This window comes from Somniosus microcephalus, unplaced genomic scaffold (assembly GCF_052327205.1).
Source record: "Somniosus microcephalus isolate GS21.2 unplaced genomic scaffold, FLI_Smic_1.0 unresolved_chr1, whole genome shotgun sequence".
Taxonomy (NCBI): Eukaryota; Metazoa; Chordata; class Chondrichthyes; order Squaliformes; family Somniosidae; genus Somniosus; species Somniosus microcephalus.
In genome coordinates this window covers 6,173,666-6,201,391 of record NW_028225179.1, presented here as the reverse complement: position 1 = coordinate 6,201,391, position 27,726 = coordinate 6,173,666, and the positions used below count along the sequence as shown (strand labels likewise).

Here is a 27,726-nt window from a genome sequence, read left to right as displayed (position 1 = left end):
ATGCTCAGGGGCAGAGTCCCAGTACCAGCTGCTAGTGGGCATGCTCAGGGGCAGAGTCCCAGGACCAGCTGCTAGTGGGCATGCTCAGGGGCAGTGTCCCAGGACCAGCTGCTAGTGGGCAAGCTCAGGGGGCAGAGTCCCAGGACCAGCTGCTAGTGCGCATGCTCAGGGGGCAGAGTCCCAGGACCAGCTGCTAGTGGGCATGCTCAGAGGCAGAGTCCCAGGACCAGCTGCTAGTGCGCATGCTCAGGGGCAGAGTCCCAGGACCAGCTGCTAGTGGGCATGCTCAGGGGGCAGAGTCCCAGGACCAGCTGCTAGTGGGCATGCTCAGGGGGCAGAGTCCCAGGACCAGCTGCTAGTGCACATGCTCAGGGGCAGAGTCCCAGGACCAGCTGCTAGTGCGCATGCTCAGGGGGCAGAGTCCCAGGACCAGCTGCTAGTGCACATGCTCAGGGGCAGAGTCCCAGGACCAGCTGCTAGTGCGCATGCTCGGGGGCGAAACTCTGGGTGACGGTCGTTAACGGTTGAAGAGTCGGAATGACGGGCCGAAAGCGAGTTTTCTCAGTTAGACGGACGAGTGGAGAAGGACGGGGAAATAAATGACGGTAAACACAAACCTGGTAGTTTTAGGGTCCCGGAAAGCGAACGGAGCGGATTCAGCCTCGCGGACTCTCAGACACGTGACCGGGGCCGGCGGCCCCACTGACGTCATCGTCTCATAAACATGTGACGCGGGTCCTCGGCCTGATTGACGGGTGCTTCCGACCAATAGGGAGCGAGCCCGCGGCGGGTCCTCCAACCAATCGGGGAGCCCGAGGGCGGGACTAGCGGCACCCAGTGGGCGGGGCTGGAGGAGCGAACCGGCGGCGGATCCTCCAACCAATCGGGGAGCCCGAGGGGCGGGACTAGCGCCGGCTGATTGTCTGATCCGCAGGGCAGCGAGTTTCTCCAGTCCCGTGTTCAGGGCCCGGGGAGGCTGTGGGCTTTTATTCCCCGCATTGGACACAAGGCTCTTTGCTTCAGGCATATGGTGACGTCGCACTGAACTTTCCTCCCTCCTTTACAAAGATGGCTGCCGTTAACCTGGGCCTGTATATGTTCCGATGTAGTTCTCCTAGCAGTGGGAGCGACATTGATGCGTTCGTGCGACACAGCTCTACCGCGCAGCCGCAGTGCCGCTCCCTTTCCTCTCCCGCGCAGGCGCAGTAACGCTCCCCTGCCCTCCGGCGCAGGCGCATTGCCGCTCCCTTTCTCCCTCTCCCGCGCAGGTGCAGTGCCGCTCCCCTGCCCTCCGGCGCAGGCGCAGTGCCTCTCCCCTGCTGTGTGCTGGGCCGGGCGGCGCGGGTTGATCGGTGAGTGAGGGTCAGACACAGGCTGGTTGCCCGGGTTACAGGGCCCGCTCTGTGATTGAGGGAACTCGGTCCGACAGCGGCTGCTCAGCCCCGAGTTTAGATCACAGCGAGGGAGGGAGGGTCACAGCGCTGGTTCTAGGCTGGCGCTCTGTGACTGAGGGAACTCCGCTCCATTCAGCACCCGGCCCGACAGCGGCTGCTCAGCCCCGAGTTTCACAGGGTCACCACTCCGGGCAGTAACTCCGCACAGAAAATGGCGCATTTCCGCCCAGAGCAGTGAGAATGGGGGAGTCTCAGGAGGCCGGAAATTTACTGTGAGTAAAATCTCCAAACTAAACACACAGCCCCGCAACTGGGGATCTGAGGAAAATCTCCAAACTAAACACACAGCCCCGCAACTGGGGATCTGAGGAAAATCTCCAAACTAAACACACAGCCCCGCAACTGGGGATCTGAGGAAAATCCCCAAACTAAACACACAGCCCCGCAACTGGGGATCTGAGGAAAATCCCCCAAACTAAACACACAGCCCTGCAACTGGGGATCTGAGGAAAATCTCCAAACTAAACACACAGCCCCGCAACTGGGGATCTGAGGAAAATCTCCAAATTAAACACACAGCCCGCAACTGGGGATCTGAGGGAAAATCCCCAAACTAAACACACAGCCCCGCAACTGGGGATCTGAGCAAAGGCACAAAATCAAACAAATACTCCGCCTTCACATTGGATTATTAGTAAGCAGATTAAATGTCTACATTACATTATTTCACGCTTTCAATGTTGTTCTTATTTTCTGCTTTGCCACAGTTAGATCTCCCGGTGAATGATGGTGTGATTGACGAAGGTGCTCAGCTCAAAGTAAACAGGGATTGTCGACTGAGGAACAACAGCCGGTTAACCAGCACAGGATTGTGAGCACCAACCCTTCCGATTCAAAGAGCTTCCAGAGACCGACTGGGGAGCAAGGTAAGAGAAAGTCCCATTGACTCAGATACACACTGGTCTTGGAGATGGACTGGGGAGAAAGGTCAGAGAGAGTCTCATTGTCCCAGATACACACTGGTCCTGGAGATGGACTGGGAAGAAAGGTCAGAGAGAGTCCCATTGACTCAGATACGCACTGGCCCTGGAGATGGACTGGGGAGAAAGGTCAGAGAGAGTCTCATTGACTCAGATACACACTGGTCCTGGAGATGGACTGGGGAGAAAGGTCAGAGAGAGTCCTATTAAGAACATAAGAAGCAGGAGTAGGCCATATGGCCCCTCGGGCCTGCTCCGCCATTCAATAGGATCATGGCTGATCCGAACCTAGACTCACGTCCACTTCCCTGCCCTCTCCCCGTAACCTCTAATTCCCTTATCTGCTAGGAAAATGTCTATCTCCGTTTGAAATTTATTTAATGTCGCAGCTTCCACAGCTCTCTGAGGTAGCAAATTCCATAGATTTACTACCCTCTCAGTGAAGAAGTTTCTCCTCATCTCAGTTTTGAAAGGGCAGCCCCTTATTCTAAGATTATGCCCCCTAGTTCTAGTCTCACCCATCAGTGGAAACATCCTCACTGCATCCACGCGATCAAGCCCCCTCACAATCTTATATGTTTCGATAAGATCGCCTCTCATTCTTCTGAACTCCAATGAGTAGAGTCCCAATCTACTCAACCTTTCCTCATAAGTCAATCCCCTCATCTCCGGAATCAACCGAGTGAACCTTCTCTGAACCGCCTCAAGAGCAAGTATATCTTTTCTTAAATATGGAAACCAAAACTGCACGCAGTATTCCAGGTGTGGCCTCACCAATACCCTGTATAACTGCAGCAAGACTTCCCTGTTTTTATACTCCATCCCCCTTGCAATAAAAGCCAAAATTCCATTGGCCTTCCTGATCACCTGCTGCACCTGCATACTAACTTTTTGTGTTTCATGCACCAGGACCCCCAGATCCCTTTGTACTGTAGTACTTTGCAGTTTCTCTCCATTTAGATAATAACTTGCTCTTTGATTTTTTCTGCCAAAGTGCATAACCTCACACTTTCCAACATTATATTGCATCTGCCAAATCTCTGCCCACTCACTTAGCCTGTCTATGTCCTTTTGCAGGTTTTTTATGTCCGCCTCACTCACTGCTTTCCCCCCCATCTTTGTATAGTCGGCAAACTTGGATATGTTGCACTCGGTCCCTTCCTCCAAATCGTTAATATAGATTGTAAAGAGTTGGGGTCCCAGCACTGACCCCTGCAGAACACCACTAGTTACTGATTGCCAGCCCGAGAACGAACCATTTATCCCAACTCTTTGTTTTCTGTTAGATAGCCAATCTTCCACCCATGCCAATATATTACCCCCAATCCCGTGATTTTTTATCTTGATCAGTAATCTTTTGTGTGGAACCTTGTCAAATGCCTTTTGGAAGTCCAAATACACTACATCCACTGGTTCCCCTTTATCCACCCTGTATGTTACATCCTCAAAGAATTTGAGCAAATTTGTCAAACATGACTTCCCCTTCGTAAAACCATGCTGACTCTGTCCTATTAAATTATGTTTATCCAAATGCTCTGTTACTGTTTCCTTAATAATGGACTCCAACATTTTGCCAACCACAGATGTTAGGCTAACTGGTCTATAGTTTCCAGCTTTTTGTCTACTTCCCTCCTTAAATAAGGGTGTTACATTAGCAGTTTTCCAATCTGCCGGGACCTTTCCTGAGTCCAGGGAGTTCTGGAAAATGATCACCAATGCATCCACAATCCCTACCGCCACTTCTCTCAAGACCCTAGGATGTAGGCCATCAGGTCCGGGGGATTTATCCGCCTTAAGTCCCATTATTTTACTGAGTACCATCTCCTTAGTGATTTTAATCGTCTTTAGCTCCTCCCCCCCCCATTGCCCCCTGTTTGTCCAGCGTTGGGATATTTTTAGTGTCCTCTACTGTAAAGACTGATACAAAATCTTTGTTTAGCGTCTTTGCCATCTCCATGTTCCCCACCAGTAGTTTCCCGGTCCCATCCTCTAAGGGACCAACGTTCACTTTAGCCACCCTTTTTCTTTTTATATAGCTGTAGAAACTCTTGCTATCTGTTTTTATATTTTTTGCTAGTTTACTTTCATAATTTATCTTCCCTTTCTTAATTAACCTTCTAGTTATTGTTTGCTGGCTTTTAAATGCTTCCCAATCTTCTATCCTCCCACTAGATTTGGCTACTTTATATGCCCTTGTTTTCAGTCGGATACTATCCTTTATTACTTTACTAAGCCACGGATGGCTGTCTTTTCTTTTACTCCCCTTTTTCCTCAGTGGAATATATTTATCTTGAAAGATGTGAAATGTCTCCTTGAATGTAGACCACTGCTCTTGTACCGTCTTACACTTTAATCTGTTTTCCCAGTCCACTTTAGTCAATTCTACTCTCATACCTTCATAGTCTTCTTTATTTAAGCTTAGCACGCTGGTTTGAGTTCCAACTCTCTCACCCTCAAACTGAATTTGGAATTCAACCATATTATGGTCACTCAGTCCAAGGGGATCCTTTACTAGGACATTTTTTATTAATCCTGTCTCATTACACAGGACCAGATCTAAGATTGCCTGCCCCCTGGTTGGTTCAGTTACATACTGCTCAAGGAACCCGTCTCTAATACACTCTATGAACTCTTCCTCAATGCTGCCATGCCCAATTTGATTAGTCCAGTCAATATGAAAGTTAAAATCCCCCATGATTATAGCTGTTCCCTTATTACAAGCCCCAACTATTTCCTGATTTATACTCCGACCAACAGAGTTGCAACTGTTAGGAGGCCTATAGACTACGCCCACTAGTGACTTTTTCCCCTTATTATTCCTTATCTCCACCCAAACTGTTTCACTATCCTGATCCTTTGACCCAATATAATTTCTGACTATTGCAGTGATTCCATCCTTGATTAACATAGCAACCCCACCTCCCTTTCCTTCCTGTCTGTCCTTCCTAATTGTCAAATACCCTTGTATGTTTAGTTCCCAGTCATGATTATCTTGCAGCCATGCTTCCGTAATGGCCACCAGATCATACCCATGTGTAGTTATTTGCACCGTCAACTCGTCAATTTTGTTACGAATGCTGAGTGCATTCAGATAAAGAACTTTCAAATATGTTTTCTGACAATTTATTCCTGCTTTTACCCCTTTTACTACTTTACCTTTATCATTATTCATTCTGTCCCTTCCTGACACGCTCTGGTTTTTAATTCCCCCACTGCTACCTTGCTCTATTGCCTTCTCCACTGTCATTTTTATTTTTCGCTCTCTTAAAACCTCCCCCCCACTAATTAGTTTAAAGCCCTCTCTACAGCCCTAGTTATTCGATTCGCCAGGATTCTAGTCCCAGCACTGGCCAAGTGAAGTCCGTCCCAACGGAACAGCTCTCTCCTGTCCCAGTACTGATGCCAGTGTCCCAGGAAGCAAAACCCATTTCTCCCACACCAGTCTTTGAGCCACGCATTTAACTCTCTAATTTTATTTACCCTAGCCAAATTTGCACGTGGCTCAGGTAGTAATCCAGAGATTATTACCCTTGTGGTTCTGCTTTTTAATTTGGCCCCTAGCTGCTCAAACTCCCTCAGCAGAACCTCCTTCCTTGTCCTATCTATGTCGTTGGTACCAACATGGACCACGGCAACTGGATCCTCCCCCTCCCACTCCAAGTTTCTCTCTAGCCCAGAGGTGATGTCCTTAACCCTGGCACCGGGCAGGCAACACAGCCTTCGGGACTCTCGCTCTCGGCTGCAAAGAACTCTATCTATCCCCCTAACAATACTATCCCCTACCACTACAACATTTCTTTTAAATCCCCCCACTTGAATGGCCCCCCGCTCCACGGTGCTGTGGCCAGGTTGCTCATCCTCCCCGCAGTCCCTGTTCCCATCCTCACAGGGAGTAAGAGCCTCAAACCTGTTGGACAAGAGCAAGGGCTGCGGCTCCTCCAACACTACCTCCTGGATCCCCATACCTGCCTCACTTCTAGTCCCTGGCCACGGACTACATCTGAATTAATTAATCTAATTGGTGTGACTACCTCCTGATACAGAGTCCAGGTAACTCTCCCCGTCCCTGATGTGTCTCAGTGTTTGAAGCTCGGACTCCAGCTCTTCAACACGGAGCCGGAATTCCTCGAGCAGCCAACACTTACTGCAAATGTGATCACCGTGAGCATCAATGGTGTCCACCAGCTCCCACATATTGCAGCAGCAACACATCACCTGATCTCCCATTCTATGTAATTAATTACATTTATTAATATTATTTTTAAATACCCTCTGCTCTGATTCTAGATGATGAATATCGCACCTTAGAAACTATAAACCAGAGTTTAAGCTTAAAAAAAAAGAGAAATACTTACCAACCAATCACTTACCTGCTTTCTGGTGACGTCACACTTGGATTAATTTTTACCTCTCTCCTTCCCTCCGAGTTCCCAGACTGGAGCTTGGTATGCCTTACCTGGTCTCTGGGGCCTTTTATAGCCCCGCTCTGCCGCTCGAGTTTCCCGCCGACGCTCTGAGGCCTTACCTGGTCTCTGGGGCCTTGTATAGCCCCGCTCTGCCACTCGAGATTCCCGCCAACGCTCTGATATACACTGGTCCTGGAGATGGACTGGGGAGAAAGGTCAGAGAAAGTCCCATTGACTCAGATACACACTGGTCCTGGAGATGGACTGGGGAGAAAAGTCAGAGAGAGTCCCATTGACTCAGATACACATTGGTCCTGGAGATGGACTGGGGAGAAAGGTCAGAGAGTCCCAGTGACTCAGATACACACTGGTCCTGGAGATGGACTGGGGAGAAAGGTCAGAGAGAGTCCCATTGACTCAGATACACACTGGTCCTGGAGATGGACTGGGGAGAAAGGTCAGAGGGAGTCCCATTGACTCAGATACACACTGGTCCTGGAGATGGACTGGGGAGAAAGGTCAGAGAGAGTCCCATTGACTCAGATACACACTGGTCCTGGAGATGGACTGGGGAGAAAGGTCAGAGAGAGTCCCATTGACTCAGATACACACTGGTCCTGGGGATAGACTGGGGAGAAAGGTCAGAGAGAGTCCCATTGACTCAGATACACACTGGTCCTGGAGATGGACTGGGGAGAAAGGTCAGAGAGAGTCTCATTGACTCAGATACACACTGGTCCTGGAGATAGACTGGTGAGAAAGGTCAGAGAGAGTCCCATTGACTCAGATACACACTGGTCCTGGAGATGGACTGGGGAGAAAGGTCAGAGAGAGTCCCATTGACTCAGATACACACTGGTCCTGGAGATGGACTGGGGAGAAAGGTCAGAGAGTCCCATTGACTCAGATACACACTGGTCCTGGAGATGGACTGGGGAGAAAGGTCAGAGAAAGTCCCATTGACTCAGATACACACTGGTCCTGGAGATGGACTGGGGAGAAAGGTCAGAGAGAGTCCCATTGCCTCAGATATACACTGGTCCTGGAGATGGACTGGGGAGAAAGGTCAGAGAGTCTCATTGACTCAGATACACAGTGGTCCTGGAGATGGACTGGGGAGAAAGGTCAGAGAGACTCCCATTGACTCAGATACACACTGGTCCTGGAGATGGACTGGGGAGAAAGGTCAGAGAGTCCCATTGACTCAGATACACACTGGTCCTGGAGATGGACTGGGGAGAAAGGTCAGAGAGTCCCATTGACTCAGATACACACTGGTCCTAGAGATGGACTGGGGAGAAAGGCCAGAGAGAGTCCCATTGACTCAGATACACACTGGTCCTGGAGATGGACCTTGGAGAAAGGTCAGAGAGAGTCCCATTGACTCAGATACACACTGGTCCTGGAGATGGACTGGGGAGAAAGGTCAGAGAGAGTCCCATTGACTCAGATACACACTGGTCCTGGAGATGGACCGGGGAGAAAGGTCAGAGAGAGTCCCATTGACTCAGATACACACTGGTCCTGGAGATGGACTGGGGAGAAAGGTCCGAGAGTCCCGTTGACTCAGATACACACTGGTCCTGGAGATGGACTGGGGAGAAAGGTCATAGAGTCCCATTGACTCAGATACACACTGGTCCTGGAGATGGACTGGGGAGAAAGGTCAGAGAGTCCCATTGACTCAGATACACACTGGTCCTGGAGATGGACTGGGGAGAAAGGTCAGAGAGAGTCCCATTGACTCAGATACACACTGGTCCTGGAGATAGACTGGGGAGAAAGGTCAGAGAGAGTCACATTGACTCAGATACACACTGGTCCTGGAGATGGACTGGGGAGAAAGGTCAGAGAGAGTCACATTGACTCAGATACACACTGGTCCTGGAGATGGACTGGGGAGAAAGGTCAGAGTGAGTCCCATTGACTCAGATACACACTGGTCCTGGAGATAGACTGGGGAGAAAGGTCAGAGAGAGTCCCATTGACTCAAATACACACTGGTCCTGGAGATTAACTGGGGAGAAAGGTCAGAGGGAGTCCCATTGACTCAGATACACACTGGTCCTGGAGATGGACTGGGGAGAAAGGTCAGAGAGAGTCCCATTGACTCAGATACACACTGGTCCTGGAGATGGACTGGGGAGAAAGGTCAGAGAGAGTCCCATTGACTCAGATACACACTGGTCCTGGAGATAGACCGGGGAGAAAGGTCAGAGAGAGTCCCATTGACTCAGATACACACTGGTCCTGGAGATAGACTGGGGAGAAAGGTCAGAGAGTCCCATTGACTCAGATACACACTGGTCCTGGAGATAGACTGGGGAGAAAGGTCAGAGAGAGTCCCATTGACTCAGATACACACTGGTCCTGGAGATAGACTGGGGAGAAAGGTCAGAGAGAGTCCCATTGACTCAGATACACACTGGTCCTGGAGATGGACTGGGGAGAAAGGTCAGAGAGAGTCCCATTGACTCGGATACACACTGGTCATGGAGATGGACTGGGGAGAAAGGTCAGAGAGAGTCCCATTGACTCAGATACACACTGGTCCTGGAGATGGACTGGGGAGAAAGGTCAGAGAGAGTCCCATTGACTCAGATACACACTGGTCCTGGAGATGGACTGGGGAGAAAGGTCAGAGAGTCCCATTGACTCAGATACACACTGGTCCTGGAGATGGACCGGGGAGAAAGGTCAGAGAGAGTCCCATTGACTCAGATACACACTGGTCCTAGAGATGGACTGGGGAGAAAGGTCAGAGAGAGTCCCATTGACTCAGATACACACTGGTCCTGGAAATGGACTGGGGAGAAAGGTCAGAGAGAGTCCCATTGACTCAGATATACACTGGTCCTGGAGATAGACTGGGGAGAAAGGTCAGAGAGAGTCCCATTGACTCAGATACTCACTGGTCCTGGAGATGGACTGGGGAGAAAGGTCAGAGAATTCCATTGACTCAGATACACACTGGTCCTGGAAATGGACTGGGGAGAAAGGTCAGAGAGAGTCCCATTGACTCAGATATACACTGGTCCTGGAGATAGACTGGGGAGAAAGGTCAGAGAGAGTCCCATTGACTCAGATACACACTGGTCCTGGAGATGGACTGGGGAGAAAGGTCAGAGAGAGTCCCAGTGACTCAGATACACACTGGTCCTGGAGATGGACTGGGGAGAAAGGTCAGAGAATTCCATTGACTCAGATACACACTGGTCCTGGAGATGGACTGGGGAGAAAGGTCAGAGAGAGTCCCATTGACTCAGATACTCACTGGTCCTGGAGATGGACTGGGGAGAAAGGTCAGAGAATTCCATTGACTCAGATACACACTGGTCCTGGAGATGGACTGGGGAGAAAGGTCAGAGAGAGTCCCATTGACTCAGATACACACTGGTCCTGGAGATGGACTGGGGAGAAAGGTCAGAGAGAGCCCCATTGACTCAGATACACACTGGTCCTGGAGATGGACTGGGGAGAAAGGTCAGAGAGAGTCCCATTGACTCAGATACACACTGGTCCTGGAAATGGACCGGGGAGAAAGGTCAGAGAGAGTCCCATTGACTCCGATACACACTGGTCCTGGAGATGGACCGGGGAGAAATGTCAGAGAGAGTCCCATTGACTCCAATACACACTGGTCCTGGAGGTGGACTGGGGAGAAAGGTCAGAGAGAGTCCCATTGACTCCGATACACACTGGTCCTGGAGATGGACTGGGGAGAAAGGTCAGAGAGTCCCATTGACTCAGATACACACTGGTCCTGGAGGTGGACTGGGGAGAAAGGTCAGAGAGAGTCCCATTGACTCAGATACACACTGGTCCTGGAGATGGACTGGGGAGAAAGGTCAGAGAGAGTCCCATTGACTCAGATACACACTGGTCCTGGAGATGGACTGGGGAGAAAGGTCAGAGAGTCCCATTGACTCAGATACACACTGGTCCTGGAGATGGACTGGGGAGAAAGGTCAGAGATTTCCATTGACTCAGATACACACTGGTCCTGGAGATGGACTGGGGAGAAAGGTCAGAGAGTCCCATTGACTCAGATACACACTGGTCCTGGAGATGGACTGGGGAGAAAGGTCAGAGATTTCCATTGACTCAGATACACACTGATCCTGGAGATGGACTGGGGAGAAAGGTCAGAGAGAGTCCCATTGACTCAGATGATGTCCCCATACTATTACTGCAGATTTGTTTTTCCCAATCTATACATAGCTTCAAATCCCCCATGATTAATATATTACCCTTGCTGCATGCACCTCTAGTTCCCTGAATTATACGCCGCCCTACATTACAACTACAGTTGGGGGCCTTTTAACATCTCCAACCAATGTTTTCTGCCCCTTGCTGTTTCTTGGCTCCACCCAAACTGATTTTTTAACTTTATTTTTGGAGCTGAGGTAATTTCTCCCTCCTGTCTTTATCCCATCCTTTAACGATAAACATAAACATAGAGATAGGAACAGGAGTAGGCCATTCGGCCCTTCGAGCCTGCTCCGCCATTCAATGAGATCATGGCTGATCTTCGTCTGAGATCTTAGCTGATCTTACCAGTTCAGTACCCCGTCCCCGCCTTTTCTCCGTAACCCTTAATCCCCTTAGCCTTCAGAAATATATCCAATTCTCTCTTGAAAATATTTATTGAATTAGCCTTCACAGCCCTCTGTGGCAGGGAATTCCACAGGCTCACCACTCTTTGAGTGAAGAAATTCTTCCTCATCTCTGTTTGAAATGATTTGCCCGCTATTTTTAGACTGTGGCCCCTGGTTCTGTGCTCCCCTGCCATTGGAAACATTCTCTCTGAATTCAGCCTGTCCAGGCCTGCCATAATTTTATATGTTTCGATGAGATCCCCTCTCAATCTTCTAAACTCCAGTGAGTACAAGCCCAAACTATTCAATCTCTCCTCGTAGGTCATTCCCGCCATTCCAGGTATCAGCCTGGTGAATCGCCGCTGCACTCTTTCCATGGCAAGAACATCCTTCCGCAGATGGGGCGACCAAAACTGTACACAATACTCCAGATGCGGTCTCACCAGCACCTTGTACAGCTGTAGTAAGGTATCCCTATTCCTATACTCGAACCCCCTTGATATGAAGGCCAACATACCATTTGCCTTCTTAATCGCCTGTTGCACCTGCATGCTCTCCTTCAGTGACTGGTGCACAAGAACACCCAGGTCCCTCTGCACTTCCCCATCTCCCAATCTATTGCCATTTAGATAATAATCTACCCTCCTGTTTTTACCCCCAAAGTGGATAACCTCGCATTTATCCACATTATAGTGCATCTGCCACGTATCCGCCCATTCCCCCAACCTGTCCAAATCGCACTGTAGCCTCCTGACATCCTCATCAGAGCCCACCCCTCCTCCTAGTTTAGTGTCGTCAGCGAATTTGGAAATATTGCATCCAATTCCCTGATCCAGATCATTTATATATATTGTGAACAGCTGGGGTCCCAGGACAGATCCTTGCGGCACCCCGCTGGTCACTGCCTGCCACTCCGAAAACAAGCCGTTTATTCCAACTCTCTGTTTTCTATCCGCCAGCCAGTTCTCTATCCACGTTAATACTTTGCCCCCAATCCCATGAGCCTTAATTTTGCATGATAATCTTTTGTGTGGAACCTTATCGAAGGCTTTCTGGAAGTCAAGGTACACCACATCCACTGGCTCTCCCCCATCTATTTTACCAGTTACTTCCTCAAAAAATTCCAGCAGATTAGTCAAACACGATTTACCCTTTGTAAATCCATGTTGACTCTGTCCGATCCTTTCCCCATTTGTCAAGTGCTCCGCTATTTTATCCTTAATAATGGACTCTAGCATTTTGCCCACAACCGATGTAAGGCTTACTGGTCTATAATTCCCTGCTTTCTCTCTACCCCCCTTTTTAAATATTGGGGTAACATTAGCTACCCTCCAATCCACGGGTACTGTTCCCGAGTCAATGGAGTTCCGGAAGATGATCCTTAGAGCATCTGCTATCTCCAGGGCCACCTCCTTAAGTACCCTAGGATGTAGTTTATCAGGCCCCGGGGATTTGTCGGCCTTCAGTCCCCTCAACTTACCCAACACCATATCCCTAGAGATACTAATTTCTGTCAGCTCCTCCCTCTCATTAATCCCTATGTTTGCCGATATTCCTGGGAGGTTATTTGTGTCCTCCTTTGTGAATACAGAACCAAAGTATGAGTTTAATTGGTCTGCCATTTCCTTATTCTCCATTATATATTCTCCCGAATCGGACTGCAAGGGACCGACTTGGGATTTTACCAGTCTTTTCCTCCTGATATACCGATAAAAGCTTTTGCAGTCTGTCTTTATGTTTGCTGCAAGTTTACTTTCGTATTCTATTTTCCCCTTCCTGATTAATCCCTTTGTCCTCTTTTGCTGTATCCTGTACTGCCCCCAATCTTCCGGTCTGGTGCTTTTTTTTGCCAGTTGATATGCCCTTTTTTTTGATTTTATGCTGTCCCTAATTTCCCTCGTTATCCACGGTTGAGCCACCTTTTTAGGTTTATTTTTATGCCAAACCGGTATAAACATGTTCTGGAATTCTTCCATTCTATCTTTGAATGCTTGCCATTGTCTATCCACTGTCAATCCCCCCAGAAACACCACCCAATCAATCTTACCCAATTCCCGTCTCATACCCTCGTAATTCCCTTTATTTAAGTTCTGGACCTTAGTCTCTGATTCAATTTCCTCACTCTCCATCTCGACTGAGAGCTCGATCATATTATGATCGCTCTGACCCAAGGGGCCTCGTACAAGAAGATTGTTGATAAGTCCCTTCTCATTGCACAATACCCAGTCTAAAATGGCCTGATCTCGAGTCGGCTCCTCGACATATTGGTCCAGATAACCGTCCCGAAAACATTCCAGGAATTCCTCCTCCTCAGAATTTTTACTAATTTGGGTAGTCCAATCAATATGTAAATTAAAGTCACCCATGATGACAGCTGTGCTCTTATCGCACGCTTCTCTAATTTCCCTTTTTATGCCTTCCCTCACCTCCATATTACTATTTGGAGGCCTATATATCACACCCACTAACGTTTTCCTCCCCTTGCTATTTCTCATTTCTACCCATACAGATTCCGTTTCATCCGAGTTAATATCCTTCCTTTCCATTGCATTAATCCCCTCCTTTACCAGCAATGCTACCCCACCTCCCCTACCTTTTTGCCGATCCTTCCTAAATATTGTATATCCCTGGATGTTAAGTTCCCAGCCTTGCCCACCCTGCAGCCACGTTTCTGTAATCCCAATCAAATCATACTTGTTTACCTCTATTTCCACAACTAATTCATCCACCTTGTTCCTAATGCTCCTAAAGGAGACCAAACTGTGCCCGGTACTCCGGTGTTGTCTCACCAAAGCTCTGTCCAATTGTAGCAAGACTTCCTCACTGTTGTATTCCAACCCCTTGTAATAAAGGCCAACATGCCATTCGCCTGCCCAATTGCTCGCTGTACCTGCATGCTAACTTTGTTTCCTGTACGAGAACACCTAAATCTCTCTGAACGCCAACATTTAATCATTTTTCACCATTTAAAAAAGGTTCTGTCTTTCTACTCTTCCTACTAAAGTGAATACGCACACATTTCCCCACATTGTATTCCATCTGTCACCTTACTGCCCGCACACTTAGACTGCCCATATCCCTTTGCAGGCTCTGTGTCCCCATAGCTTACTGTCCCACCTAGCTTTGTATCAGCAGCAAACTTGGATACATTGCACTCGGTCCCTTCATCTAAGTCAGTAATATAGATTGTAAATAGCAGAGGGCCCAGCACTGATCCTTGTGGCACCCCACTAGCCTGCCAAGCTGAAAATGTCCTGTTTATCCCTACTCTCTGTTTTCTGTCAGTTAACCAATCCTCTATCAATGCTAATAGTCATAATGGCACAGAAGGAGGCCATTCGGCCCATCCAGTCCGTGCCGGCTCTCTGTGGAGCAATCCAGTCAGTCCCATTCCCCCGCTCTATCCCCGTAGCCCTGCAAGTTAATTTCCCTCAAGTGCCTATCCAGCCTCCCCTTGAAAACATCGAGTGTCTCCACTTCCACCACTTCCGTCGGCAGCGAGTTCCCGGTCCTCACCACTCGCTGTGTAAAAAGGTTTTTACTCACATCGCCCCCCCTGTATCTCTTGCCCAAAACCTTAAATCTGTGTCCCCTAGTCCTTGTACCATCAACTAGTGGGAACAGCCTTTCCCTGTCTAGCCTATCCAAACCCGTCATAATCTTGTACACCGCTATCAAATCACCCCTCAACTTCCTTTGCTCTAATGAAAACAAATCCAGCCTCTCCAACCTGTCCTTGTAGCTAATATATTACCCTCAACCCCATGAGTCCTTATCTTGCACAGCAACCTTTTATGTGGCACCTTATCAAATGCCTTTTAGAAACATAGAAGATAGGAGCAGGAGTAGGCCATTCGGCCCCTCGAGCCTGCTCCGCCATTCAATGAGATCATGGCTGATCATCCAAATTCAGTACCCTGTCCCTGCCTTCTCCCCATATCCCTTGATCCCTTTAGCCTTAAGAAATATATCCAACCCTTTCTTGAATATACTTAATGAACTGGCCTCCACCGCCCTCTGTGGCAGAGAATTCCACAGGTTCACCACTCTCTGGGTGAAGAAATTCCTCCTCATTTCAGTCCTAAATGGCTTACCCCTTATCCTTAGACTATGACCCCTGGTTCTGGACTCCCCAGCCATCAGAAACATCCTTCCTGCATCTAGTCTGTCCAGGCCTGACAGAATTTTATAGGTTTCGATGAGATCCCCTTTCAATCTTCTAAACTCCAGTGAGTATAATCCCAATCGACACACTCTCTCCTCATACGTCATTCCTGCCATCCCAGGTATCAGCCTGGTGAATCTTCGCTGCACTCCTTCCATGGCAAGAACGTCCTTCCTCAGGTAAGGTGACCAAAACTGCACATAATACTCAAGGTGCGGTCTCACCAAGGCCCTGTACAACTGCAGCAAGACATCCTTGTTCTTGTACTCGAACCCTCTTGCTACGAAGGCCAACATACCATTTGCCGCCTTAACCGCCTGCTGCACCTGCATGCTTACCTTCAGCGACTGGTGCACAAGAACACCCAGGTCTCTTTGCACTTCCCCTTCTCCCAATCTATTGCCATTCAAATAATAATCTGCCTTCCTGTTTTTGCCACCAAAGTGGATAACCTCACATTTATCCACATGATAGTGCATTTGCCATGTTTCTGCCCAATCACCCAACCTGTCCAAATCGTACTGGAGTTTCACGACATCCTCCTCACAGCATACCCTCCCACCCAGCTTTGTGTCGTCTGCAAATTTTGAGATATTACATCCAATTCCCTCGTCCAGATCATTAATAGATATTGTGAACAGCTGGGGTCCTAGGACCGATCCTTGCGACAGCCCACTAGTCACTGCCTGCCACTCGGAAAACGACCCGTTTATTCCAACTCTTTGCTTTCTGTCCGCCAACCAGTTCTCTATCCAAGTCAATACCTTGCCCCCAATCCCATGTGCCTTAATTTTGCACTCTAATCTCTAATGCGGGACCTTATCGAAAGCCTTCTGAAAGTCCAAATACACCACATCCACTGATTCTCCCTTATCTATTTTACCAGTTACATCCTCAAAAAATTCCAGTAGATTAGTCAAGCACGATTTACCTTTTGTAAATCCATGTTGACTTTGTCTGATCCAGTCACTGCTTTCCAAGTGCTCTGCTATTACATCTTTTATAATGGACTCTAGCATTTTCCCCACTACCGATGTCAAGCTTACCGGTCTATAATTCCCCGCCTTTTCTCTACCACCTTTTTTGAATAGTGGGGTAACATTAGCTACCTGCCAATCCATGGGTACCGTTCCAGAGTCTATCGAGTTCTGGAAGATGACCAGCAATGCATCTACTATTTCTAGGGCCACTTCCTTAAGTACCCTGGGATGTAGATTATCAGGCCCTGGGGATTTATCGGCCTTCAGTCCCATCAATTTTCCTAACACCATTTCCCTACAAATACTGATTTCTTTCAGTTCCACCCTTTCATCAGACCCTATGTTCCCCGGCATCTCTGGGAGGTTATTTGTGTCCTCCTTTGTGAAGACAGAACCAAAATATGTATTCAGTTGGTCTGCCATTTCTTTGTTCCCCATTATAAATTCCCCCGATTCTGACTGCAAGGGACCTACGCTTGACTTCACCAATCTTTTTCTCTGTAAAAGCTTTTATAGATATGTGAAGTCAGTTTTTATGTTCCCTGCAAGCTTACACTCATATTCTATTTTCCCTTTCTGAATTAATCCCTTTGTCCTCCTTTGTTGAATCTTAAACTGCTCCCAATCCTCAGGATTATTGCTTTTTCTGGCCAATTTATATGCCCTCTCCTTGGACCTTATGCTATCCTTAATTTCCCTTGTTAGCCACGGTTGGGTCACCTTTTTTGTTTTATTTTTATGCCAAACTGGGATGAACAAATTCTGTAGTTCATCCATTCGGTCTTTGAATGTTTGCCATTGCCGATCCACCATCAACCCTTTGAGCGCCATTCCCCAATCAATCCTCCCCAACTCGCTGCTCAGACCATCGTAGTTTCCTTTATTTAAATTCAGGACCCTAGTCTCCGAGTCAACTACTTCATTCTCCATCTTAATGAAGAATTCGATCATATTATGGTCGCTCCGACCCAAGGGGCCTCGTACAACAAGATTGCTAATTAATCTTTTCTCGTTCCATAATACCCAGTCTAAGATGGCCTGATCTCTGGTTGGTTCCTCGACATATTGGTCCAGGAAACCATCCCGTAAACACTCCAGGAATTCCTCCTCCACAGTATTGTTACTAATTTGGTTGGCCCAATCTATATGTAGATTAAAGTCACCCATGACGACTGCTGTGCCCTTATTGCACGCTTCTTTAATTTCCCTTTTAATGCCATCCCCAACCTCCGCCTTACTGTTTGGAGGTCTATAAACCACTCCCACTAACGTTTTTTTCCCCTTAGTATTTCTCAATTCTACCCATACAGATTCCACCTCATCAGAGCTAATATCCTTCATTACAATTGTGTTAATCTCTTCTTTAACCAGTAATGCTACCCCACCTCCCTTTCCTTTTTGCCTATCTTTCCTGAATATCGAATACCCCTGGTGAGTTCCCAGTCCTGGCCTTCCTTGAGCCACGTTTCCGTAATCCCAACCAAATCGTATTTGTTTACTTCTATTTGCGCAGCCAATTCATCCACCTTATTAAAAATGCTCCTCGCATTCAGACACAAAGCCTTCAGGCTTGTTTTTTTAACGCTCTTAGACCTATTAAAATTATTATTTACTGTGGCCACGTTTGATTTAAACCGTTGATTTCTCTGACTGCCACTTTTGTTTTTCTCCTTCCTATCTTTTGCTTTTATCCTTGTTTCCCTTTCCTCTGTCTCCCTGCTCAGGTTCCCAAACCCCTGCCATTTTAGTTTAAACCCTCCCCTGCAGCACTAGCAAACACTCCCCCCTAGGACATCGGTTCCGGCCCTGCCCAGGTGCAAACCGTCCGGTTTGAACTGGTCCCACCTCCCCTCGAACCAGTTCCAGTGTCCCAGGAACTTGAATCCCTCCCCCTGGCACCATTCCTCTAGCCACGTATTCATCTGAAGTATCCTTCTATTTCTACTCTGACTAGCACGTGGCACTGGTAGCAATCCTGAGATTACTACCTTTTGAGGTCCTGTGTTTTAATTTATCTCCTAACTCCCTATATTCCGCTTTTTAGGACCTCATCCCGCTTTTTACCTATATCGTTGGTGCCTATATGCACCACGACAACTGGCTGTTCACCCTCCCCTTCCAAGATGTTCTGCAGCCGCTCTGAGACATCCTTGACCCTTGCACCAGGGAGGCAACACACCATCCTGGAGTCTCGTTTGCGGCCGCAGAAACGCCTATCTATTCCCCTTACAATTGAATCCCCTATTACTATAGCTCTACCCTTTTTCCTCCCATTCTGTGCAGCAGAGCCACCCCTGGTGCCAGGAAGTTGGCTGCTGCTGCCTTCCTCTGATAAGCCATCCCCCCCCAACAGTACTCAAAGTGGTGTATGTGATAAAAATAATAACTTCCGGGAAGTTATGTCATCACTTCCTGTGAACTGTGAACTATGAACTATGAACTGTGTACATACCTCACTTCCTGTCATGTGTCACTTCCTGTTGGACTGGTATAAATACTGGTCTGTTCAGTATTGTAAGAGGCTTCTACCAGAGGCATGGTAAAGACCTCTCTTGTATATAGTGTGTTTATAAGTTACTTAAAGCTTACTTTAAAGTTACTTGATGGTAAGCCTCCTTTTTCTTACATCAATTTAAGTAACTTAGTATTTACACTCACGAATACTAGACCTTCGGACAAACTCGGAATTAAGGATCCAGGGAACCACCCATCATGGAGAAAATCCTTAGACCTATTCGTCTGGACTTGGACCCGAATGCACCAGCAGCTGGCAGGGTATGGAAGCATTGGTACCGTACTTTTGAGAATTTTCTGGATGAATGTGAAGCGGATGCTCCTGCTAGATTGAAGATACTTATCAATTATGTGACCCCAAAAGTGTTCGAATATGTTGATGAATGGGATAATTACGATGAGGTGATTCGGGCACTTAAGAAACTGTATGCCAAGACCCCAAATGAGGTCTATGCTAGACATCTACTGGCCACAGCCCGACAAGGGCCAGGGGAATCACTTGACGAATTCCTGCAAGAACTTCGCAGGCTCAGCGTAGATTGTAACTTTCAGGCAGCCTCAGCTGAGCTGTACCGCCAAGAAATGATTCGTGATGCTTTCATCTGCGGGATTGCCTCTCCATTTATACGCCAGCGTCTACTAGAAAGTAAAACACTTGAGCTACAAAAAGCTTTTGACCTAGCTTGTTCACTGGATTTGGCAAAGAGAAATGCAGACCTCTATCAGCTGCCCAGATCTTGATCTGCTGCTGTAGCTGCAACCAGACAATTCAAGCGGTCTCAGGTGAACCCTATCATGGGGGAATCTAATTCTGATAATTCTGATGAAGAAGAGGAGGACGACCCCACTTTAGCAGCCTCTTGGCAATCTAGGAAGGAATGCTTCTTTTGTGGAGATGCTTTTCACCCTAGGAAAACCTGCACTGCTCGCAATGCAATCTGCAGTTATTGCGGGAAAAAAGGACACTTTGCTAAAGTTTGCCTATCAAGGGCCTCTACGAGGGCCAATCCAGCTAAGGCCTACCGAACTGCCCCAATTAGGGCCTATCAAGATGCTCCAGCTAGGACCTATCAAGCTTCCTCTCGAGCTCTCTCCCGAAGAAGCACACCGAGAGTTTTAGCCACTCTCTGTGCAACGACACCAATTACAGCTGCTTGCCCACAGAACCTGTCTCATGCTGCCACAAAAATTTCAATTAAAGGGCATACCTTAGATGCCTTAATTGACTCAGGAAGTACTGATAGTTTCATTAAGGAACAGATTGTTGCGAAATTGAAACTACATGTCTTCCCATCGGACCAGGCAATTGCGATGGCCCAGTCATCACTTAATACCAGAATCTCCGGCTTTTGTGTTGTTGATATGACACTTCATGGTCGTATGTATCCCTCCACCCGACTTTCGGTGCTCAAGGACTTATGTAGTGATCTCCTCTTAGGACTGGACTTCCAAAAACAGCATAAGAAACTCACCATTGAGTTTGGTGGATCCAAACCCGGACTTACTATTTCTAATATACCGTCTAAATTACCATTTTGTGCATTATCAGCAGCTTCACTTGATGAACCCTCATTATTTGCCAGTATTCCGCCTCAATGCCAACCGATAATAACGAAATCGCGGCGCTTTAATCAGGAAGACCAATCTTTTATTGCGGCTGAAATCTCTCGACTTCTAGCAGAGGATATCATTGAACCATGTTCGTCGCCCTGGCGGGCTCAAGTCGTCATTGTCAAGAACCCTCTAAAACCTCACAAACAGCGACTATGCATCGATTATTCGCAAACCATCAATCAATATACCGACTTGGACGCCTACCCATTGCCACGCATTGATGATATGGTTAATAAACTGGCCGAATACAAAGTGTTCTCAACTTACAATTTAAAAAGTGCCTATCATCAGTTACCCTTGAAGGTCTCAGATAAGCAGTACACAGCCTTTGAGGCTAATGGACGGCTGTACCAATTTCGTCGCCTCCCATTCGGGGTTACTAATGGAGTGGCTGTCTTTCAACGGGCAATGGATGGCCTGGTTAAGCAGGAAAACCTAAGGGACACTTTTCCCTATCTTGATAACATTACCATTGCAGGTCACGATCAACAGGAACACGACTCCAACCTCCAAAAATTTCGGGATGCCCTCCATCGCCGTAATTTGACCCTGAATGAATCCAAATCTGTTGAGTCGCAACCGACCATCAACATCCTTGGCTACTGCGTAGGCAATGGTATCATTAAGCCAGACCCAGAAAGACTTCGCCCGCTCCATGAGCTCCCGTCACCTAAGAATCCGGCTTCTTTACGTCGGGCTCTCGGTCTGTTTGCATACTACGCTAAATGGATTCCTCATTTTTCGGACAAAATCCAACCCTTGCTGCATACTAGATCATTTCCACTGGGAACAGCGGCTGTTGCAGCCTTTAACCTTCTCAAAAAACAGTTGGAGAAAGCGGCTCTTCACTCCATTGATGAGAATCTCCCTTTCGTGGTTGAATGTGATGCCTCGGAGGTGGCGATCTCGGCTACTCTGAATCAGGAAGGTCGTCCTGTAGCATTTATGTCCAGGACCTTACAAGGTGCCGAGCTACATTATCCTCCGGTTGAGAAAGAAGCCACAGCCATCATAGAGGCAGTACGGAAGTGGAACCATTTTCTAGCTCGCCAGCACTTTACATTGATCACGGACCAACGATCAGTCGCCTTCATGCTCGATAATCGAAAACGAACCAAAATTAAGAATAATAAAATACAACTTTGGAGGATGGAACTGGCCTCTTTTGGTTATACCATTCTCTATCGGCCTGGCAAGGAGAATGTGGCCCCGGACACCCTCACACGGGCATTCTGCTCCACTATGTCATCCTCCACCCTCATGGATGTCCACAATGGTTTGTGCCATCCTGGCGTTACGCGCATGCTACATTTCGTACGATCACGGAATCTCCCTTTTTCCACTGGAGATGTAAAGAAAATATGCTCAGAATGCCGGCTTTGTGCGGAATTAAAACCTCAGTTCTTCCGCCCCTCAGATGGTATACTCATACATGCAACCCAACCGATGCAACGACTTAGCATCGATTTTAAGGGCCCAGTGCCCTCTTCAACTCGGAACACATATTTGCTCGCCATGATCGACGAATATTCACGTTTTCCATTTGCCTTCCCCTGCTCCAATATGCTGGCGTCCACAGTAATCTCCTGCCTTGAGCAGGTATTTTCTCTCTCTGGCATGCCGGCTTATATTCACTCAGATCGGGGTCCATCCTTTATGTCGAGGGAACTCAAGGACTACCTCTCAGAACGGGGAATTGCTACAAGCAAAACAACACCATACCATCCCATCGGAAATGGGCAGGTAGAGAGGTATAACGGTATCATCTGGAATTCCGTACGTCTCGCTTTAAGATCTCGGGGCCTACCAGACCAGCAATGGGAAACAGTGCTTCCGGATGCATTGCACTCTATACGGTCCCTGCTTTCTACAGCCACAAATACTACACCTCATGAGCGGTTCTTTGGATTCCAGCGTCGCTCATCTCATGGGACATCACTCCCGTCATGGCTAACTACTCCTGGACCTGTATTACTCCGAAGATACGTTCGGACGTCTAAAAATGACCCTCTTGTAGACGAGGTTGAACTAACCGATGCCAACCCCACCTATGCAAACATACGATATTCCGACGGCCGAGAATCTACCGTATCATTACGGGATCTGGCTCCCTGCCCACCAGGACCTAGTGGGACATCGGGTGATGGCATTTCACCAGGAAACTCTTGGGACCTATCGGGTACCCCTCTCCAGGATCCTGATCGGACACCAACTAGCTTGGTGCCGGTAGAACCCCGTGCTCAAGGTTGCGACCCTCCCAGTACCACGCATGAAAGTACTGGTCTGCCACAGACCAGCTCTGCACCTCCCTCTGAACAGAGGCAGTCTGACTTTGAACCTATTGGGGCTCGTACTCGAAGCCATGATCTCCCCGACCCTTCACAGGGCAATCCAGGCCACACGGACTCTGGCCAATGGCCAACCGCATGTAAGCGGACCAGCGACCCTCTACGACGGGAATCCAAACGGGTGCGACTCTTCCTTGTTCGGCGGCTGCGGACCAAAAGGTAGACCACAACCTCCTAAACCTGCAGGAGGGAAGAATGTGATAAAAATAATAACTTCCGGGAAGTTATGTCATCACTTCCTGTGAACTGTGAACTATGAACTATGAACTGTGTACATACCTCACTTCCTGTCATGTGTCACTTCCTGTTGGACTGGTATAAATACTGGTCTGTTCAGTATTGTAAGAGGCTTCTACCAGAGGCATGGTAAAGACCTCTCTTGTATATAGTGTGTTTATAGGTTACTTAAAGCTTACTTTAAAGTTACTTGATGGTAAGCCTCCTTTTTCTTACATCAGTGTATCTGGTGGAGAGGGGAATGGCCACAGGGGACCCCTGCGCTACCTGCCTGTGCCTAGTACTCTGCCTGTTGGCACCCATTCCCTTTCTTCCTGTCCAACCTCTACCTGTGGTGTGTCCAACTCCGTAAATGTGCTATTCACGATGTCCTGAGCATCGTGAACGCTCCGGTATGTATCCAATCGCAGCTCCAGCGCCGCAATGCGGTCTGTCAGTAGCTGCAGCTGGATGCACTTCCTGCACATGTAGTTGTCAGGGACACAGGAAGTGTCCCTGAGTTCCCACATATCGCAGGAGGAGCAGATCACGGGGCCCGGCTGTCCTGCCATGACTTACCCTTTTAATTAATTGAATTTAAATTAAATCAATCAATCCCACTAATTACACTACAGTTAACTGGTTTACCAGCAGTCCCTGCTACACTAGAGAGACCTTAGAAACTATAAACCAGAGTTAAAGTTTAAAAAAGAGAGAAATACTCACCAACCAATCACTTACCTGCTTCCTGGTGACGTCACAATTTGATTACTTTTTACCTCTCTTCCCCTGCTGTTGAATTGGTCGGGCCTCGTTCGCTGAATCAGCCGCCGCGCCCCAACTGCCGCCGGTTTTTGAAACTCCTCAGCTGCTCGCTCGCAGGTCCGCTCTGGTCGGGCCTCATTCGCTGAACAGCGGGAGGCCGAGGACAGCGCGGACCTGCGAGGAGTCGGCAGCAGTGAGGAGGCCGATACTTATCCGGCGAATTCCAAAAGAACAGCAAAATCAAGGAGTGACGTCACAGGACTGCAGGAAAGAATCTGAGAGCGGGAGCAGTCAAACTACAACTGCAAAACCGCTGAAGTGACATCACAACCAGGGAAGGAGCTGATTGGTACGTAGGACCTGGTGAGTATTTCTACAGTCCAGTCGTTAAAGTAAAAGTAAGGTCTCTAGTTTAGCGTAAGTCGTGTTTAAAGGGAAGTAAGGTCCCTAGTGTATTTAATATTTAAAGGGAGTAAATTAAGGATAGGACTTGGCAGAGCAGCTCAGCAGTGTGGAGTGCTCCTCCTGTGCAATGTGGGAGGTCAGGGACACTTTTGGTGTCCAGGGCGAACATGTGTGCAGGAAGTGTCTCCAGCTGCAGCTACTCGCAATCTGCGTTTTGGAGCTGCGGCTGGAGTCACTGGAGCATCCGCAAAGCTGAGTTCTTCATGGATAGCTTGTCTAACGAGGTCGTCACACCGCAGGTAAAGAATGCACAGGCAGACAGGAAATGGGTGACCGCCAGACAGAGTAAAAGAACTAGGAAGGCAGTGCAGGAGTCCCCTGGGTCCATCTCTCTCTCCAACAGATTTTCCGTTTTGGATACTGCTGGGGAGATGCTTTCTGAGGGGGATGCAGCAAGAGCCCAGTCCGTGGCACTATGAGTGGCTCAGCTGCACAGGAGGGGAGCAAAAAGAGTGGGAGCGCAATAGTGATGGGGGATTCTATCCTAAGGGGAACAGATAGACATTTCTGTGGCTGCAGACGTGACTCCAGCATGGTATGTCGCCTCCCTGGTGCCAGGGTCAAGGATGTCACTGAACGGCTGTAGGGCATTCTGAAGGGGGAGGGCGAACAGTCAGAGGTCGTGGTTCACATTGGTACCAAGGTCATGGGTAGAAAGCGGGATGAGGTCCTGCAACAAGAATTTAGGGAGCTGGGTAGCAGATTAAAAAGCAGGACCTCAAAGGTTGTAATCTCTGGATTACTCCCGGTGCCACGTTGTAGTGAGTATAGGAATAGGTGGATAGAGCAGATGAATGCGTGGCTGAAGAGTTGGTGCAGGAGGGAGGGCTTTAGTTTCCTGGATCACTGGCTCTGCTTCTGGGGAAGGTGGGACCTGTACAAGTCGGACGGGTTGCACATGAATCGGAACGGGACCAACATCCTTGCAGGGAGGTTTGCTGGTACTGTTGGGGGGGGTTTAAACTAACTTGGCAGGGGGATGGGATACAGAGTGGAGCTACAATAGGGTGTGATGCACAGCCAAATATAGAGGAAAAAACAAGTCGGCCTGGAAGGCAGAGCAAATATGTAACGGCACAAGGGAGTATGGCAAGGCTGGATGGCATTTATTTTAATGCAAGGAGTCTTGCGAGTAAAGCAGATGAATTCAAGGTGTTGATGAACACATGGGAGTATGATATTGTTGCTATCACAGAGACATGGTTGAGGGAGGGGCAGGACTGGCAGCTCAGTATTCCAGGGTATAGAATCTTCAGGCAAGACAGAGGGGGGTGTAAAAGAGGAGGGGGTGTCGCAGTATTAATCAAGGAGTCAATTACTGCTGTAAGGAGGGATGATATCTTAGCAGGTTCTCAATGATTTATCTCCAGAAGGTTCCTGAACACCAGCGCTAGACTGATTTGCCTGTCGTTCATTGGTTTACCACACGCTCCGTTTTTAAATGAGGGGGTAACATTTGCAAATCCCCAGTCCTGTGGCACCACTCCCCTATCCAAGGAGGATTCAAAGATTGTGGCCAGAGCCAGACTTCTCTCAGTAACCCAGGATGCATCCCATCCAGACCATGAGACTTCCACTTTGAGCGCTGTCAACTGTTTCACTACATCCTCTTGGTCTATTTATATCCTGTCCAATTTCACTACCACCCTCTCCTTTACTGTAACATTGGCAGCATCCTCTTCTTTAGTGAAGGCAGATGCAAAGTACTCATTCAGTACCTCAGCCATGCCCACTGCATCCACCAGAAGATTGCCCTTTTGGTCCTTAATCATCGCACCTTTCCATTGACTCTCCTTTGAGGCTTTACATGTTTAAGAAAGATTTTAATGTTCCCTATTCTATTCCCACTAATCTTTCCTCAGTTTTTCCGTGCCCCTCTTAGTTTGTTTTTGATTTCTCCTCTGTACTTTCTGTATTCAGCTTGATTCCCTACGGTGCTGCTGTTGTTGTCGTGTGTTTATTATACCAGAGTCTGCGTGTGTCAAACAGCAGAAAACTCCATCTTACAAGGTCTCAAATTGGGTTATAACTTAATGCCGGCGAATAACATCAACTTAAGTTTGGAGAAATTACTGATCCGGGACTGAATCGCTTTCACATTTCCCCAGTGGGGAAAGGGAAGGACGCTGACTGAGAGTTTGTTAGACACACAGCGGGACACGCGCACATGTGGAGAATTATAATTGTAAAACAGCAGTCAGATCAAACCAGTTATGTATTTAAGAGGTTTCCAGATATTGTAAGACCCCTAAAGATATTGCATCACCAATCTGCTTAAAGTGACACCACTGTTAATATTAGTGGAACAGTGGTGAATGTCCTCGCCTCCGACAGTGCTCATTAGTCAAGTGCTGACACCATGAGCCATGTCCTCGGCTTTATTACAGGAGGAATAGCGAATAACAGCAAGGAAGTGATGTTCAACTGTTAGAACAGACTGGTTAGGCCTCAGCTGAAGTATGGTTTTCAATTCTGGGCACCACACTTTAGGGAGGATATCAAGGCCTTGGAGATGGTGCAGAAGAGATTTGAGAGAATTGTACCAAGGATCAGGGACTTCAGTTCTGGGGAGAGACTGGTTTGTTCTTTTTAGAGCAGAGTTGGTTAAACGAAGATTTTATAGAGCTGTTGAAACTCATGATTGGTTTTGATGAGTAAATAAGGAGGAACTGTTTCCATTGGCAGAAGGGGTCAGTAACCAGACGACGCAGATTTAAAGTGAGTGGAAACAGAGCCACAGGCGAGGTGAGGTAACATTGTTACACAGCGAGTTAGTGAGATCTGGAATGCATTGCCCGAGAAGGTGGTGAGGTAACATTGTGTTACACAGCGAGTTAGTGAGATCTGGAATGCATTGCCCAACAGGGTGGTGAGGTAACATTGTGTTACACAGCGAGTTAGTGAGATCTGGAATGCATTGCCCGAGAGGGTGGTGAGGTAACATTGTGTTACACAGCGAGTTAGTGTGATCTGGAATGCATTGTCCGACAGGGTGGTGAGGTAACATTGTGTTACACAGCGAATTAGTGAGACCTGGAATGCATTGCCCAACAGGGTGGTGAGGTAACATTGTGTTACACAGCGAGTTAGTGAGATCTGGAATGCATTGCCCAACAGGGTGGTGAGGTAACATTGTGTTACACAGCGAGTTAGTGTGATCTGGAATGCATTGCCCGAGAGGGTGGTGAGGTAACATTGTGTTACACAGCGAGTTAGTGAGATCTGGAATGCATTGTCTGAAAGGGTGGTGAGGTAACATTGTGTTACACAGCGAGTTAGTG

General features: G+C 48.0%; 2 protein-coding genes and 1 long non-coding RNA gene across 7 annotated transcripts in view; 2 read left to right on the top strand and 1 right to left on the bottom strand.

The window, feature by feature from the left end:
- LOC147093353 (uncharacterized) overlaps positions 1 to 1,011 on the bottom strand; it is a 56,627-nt gene extending 55,616 nt beyond the window's left edge. The window contains exon 1 of one of the 3 annotated variants that reach the window (XM_085974286.1): positions 618 to 1,011. In XM_085974286.1, the coding sequence (XP_085830412.1) occupies positions 618 to 712 (95 nt within the window). In that variant the 5' untranslated portion in view covers positions 713 to 1,011. The remainder of the gene's footprint in view (positions 1 to 617) is intronic. The other 2 variants (XM_085974285.1, XM_085974284.1) reach the window with 2 other exon arrangements.
- On the top strand, positions 439 to 11,858 carry LOC147093352 (uncharacterized). Of its 3 annotated transcripts, none has more exons than XR_015074692.1 (3): positions 439 to 605; positions 2,162 to 2,320; positions 11,700 to 11,855. It is a non-coding gene; the product is annotated as an uncharacterized LOC147093352 (long non-coding RNA). The 3 variants fall into 3 exon arrangements; XR_015074693.1 differs by lacking the exon at positions 439 to 605 and adding an exon at positions 1,252 to 1,666 and having other exon boundaries at positions 11,700 to 11,858; XR_015074694.1 differs by lacking the exon at positions 439 to 605 and adding an exon at positions 1,255 to 1,352 and having other exon boundaries at positions 11,700 to 11,854.
- A 14,754-nt stretch (positions 11,859 to 26,612) lies between these two features.
- The window catches only part of LOC147093351 (uncharacterized), a 94,028-nt gene continuing 92,914 nt past the window's right edge, over positions 26,613 to 27,726 (top strand). Inside the window, exon 1 of the mRNA XM_085974192.1 lies at positions 26,613 to 26,684. Coding sequence (XP_085830318.1) covers positions 26,613 to 26,684 — 72 coding nt within the window. The remainder of the gene's footprint in view (positions 26,685 to 27,726) is intronic.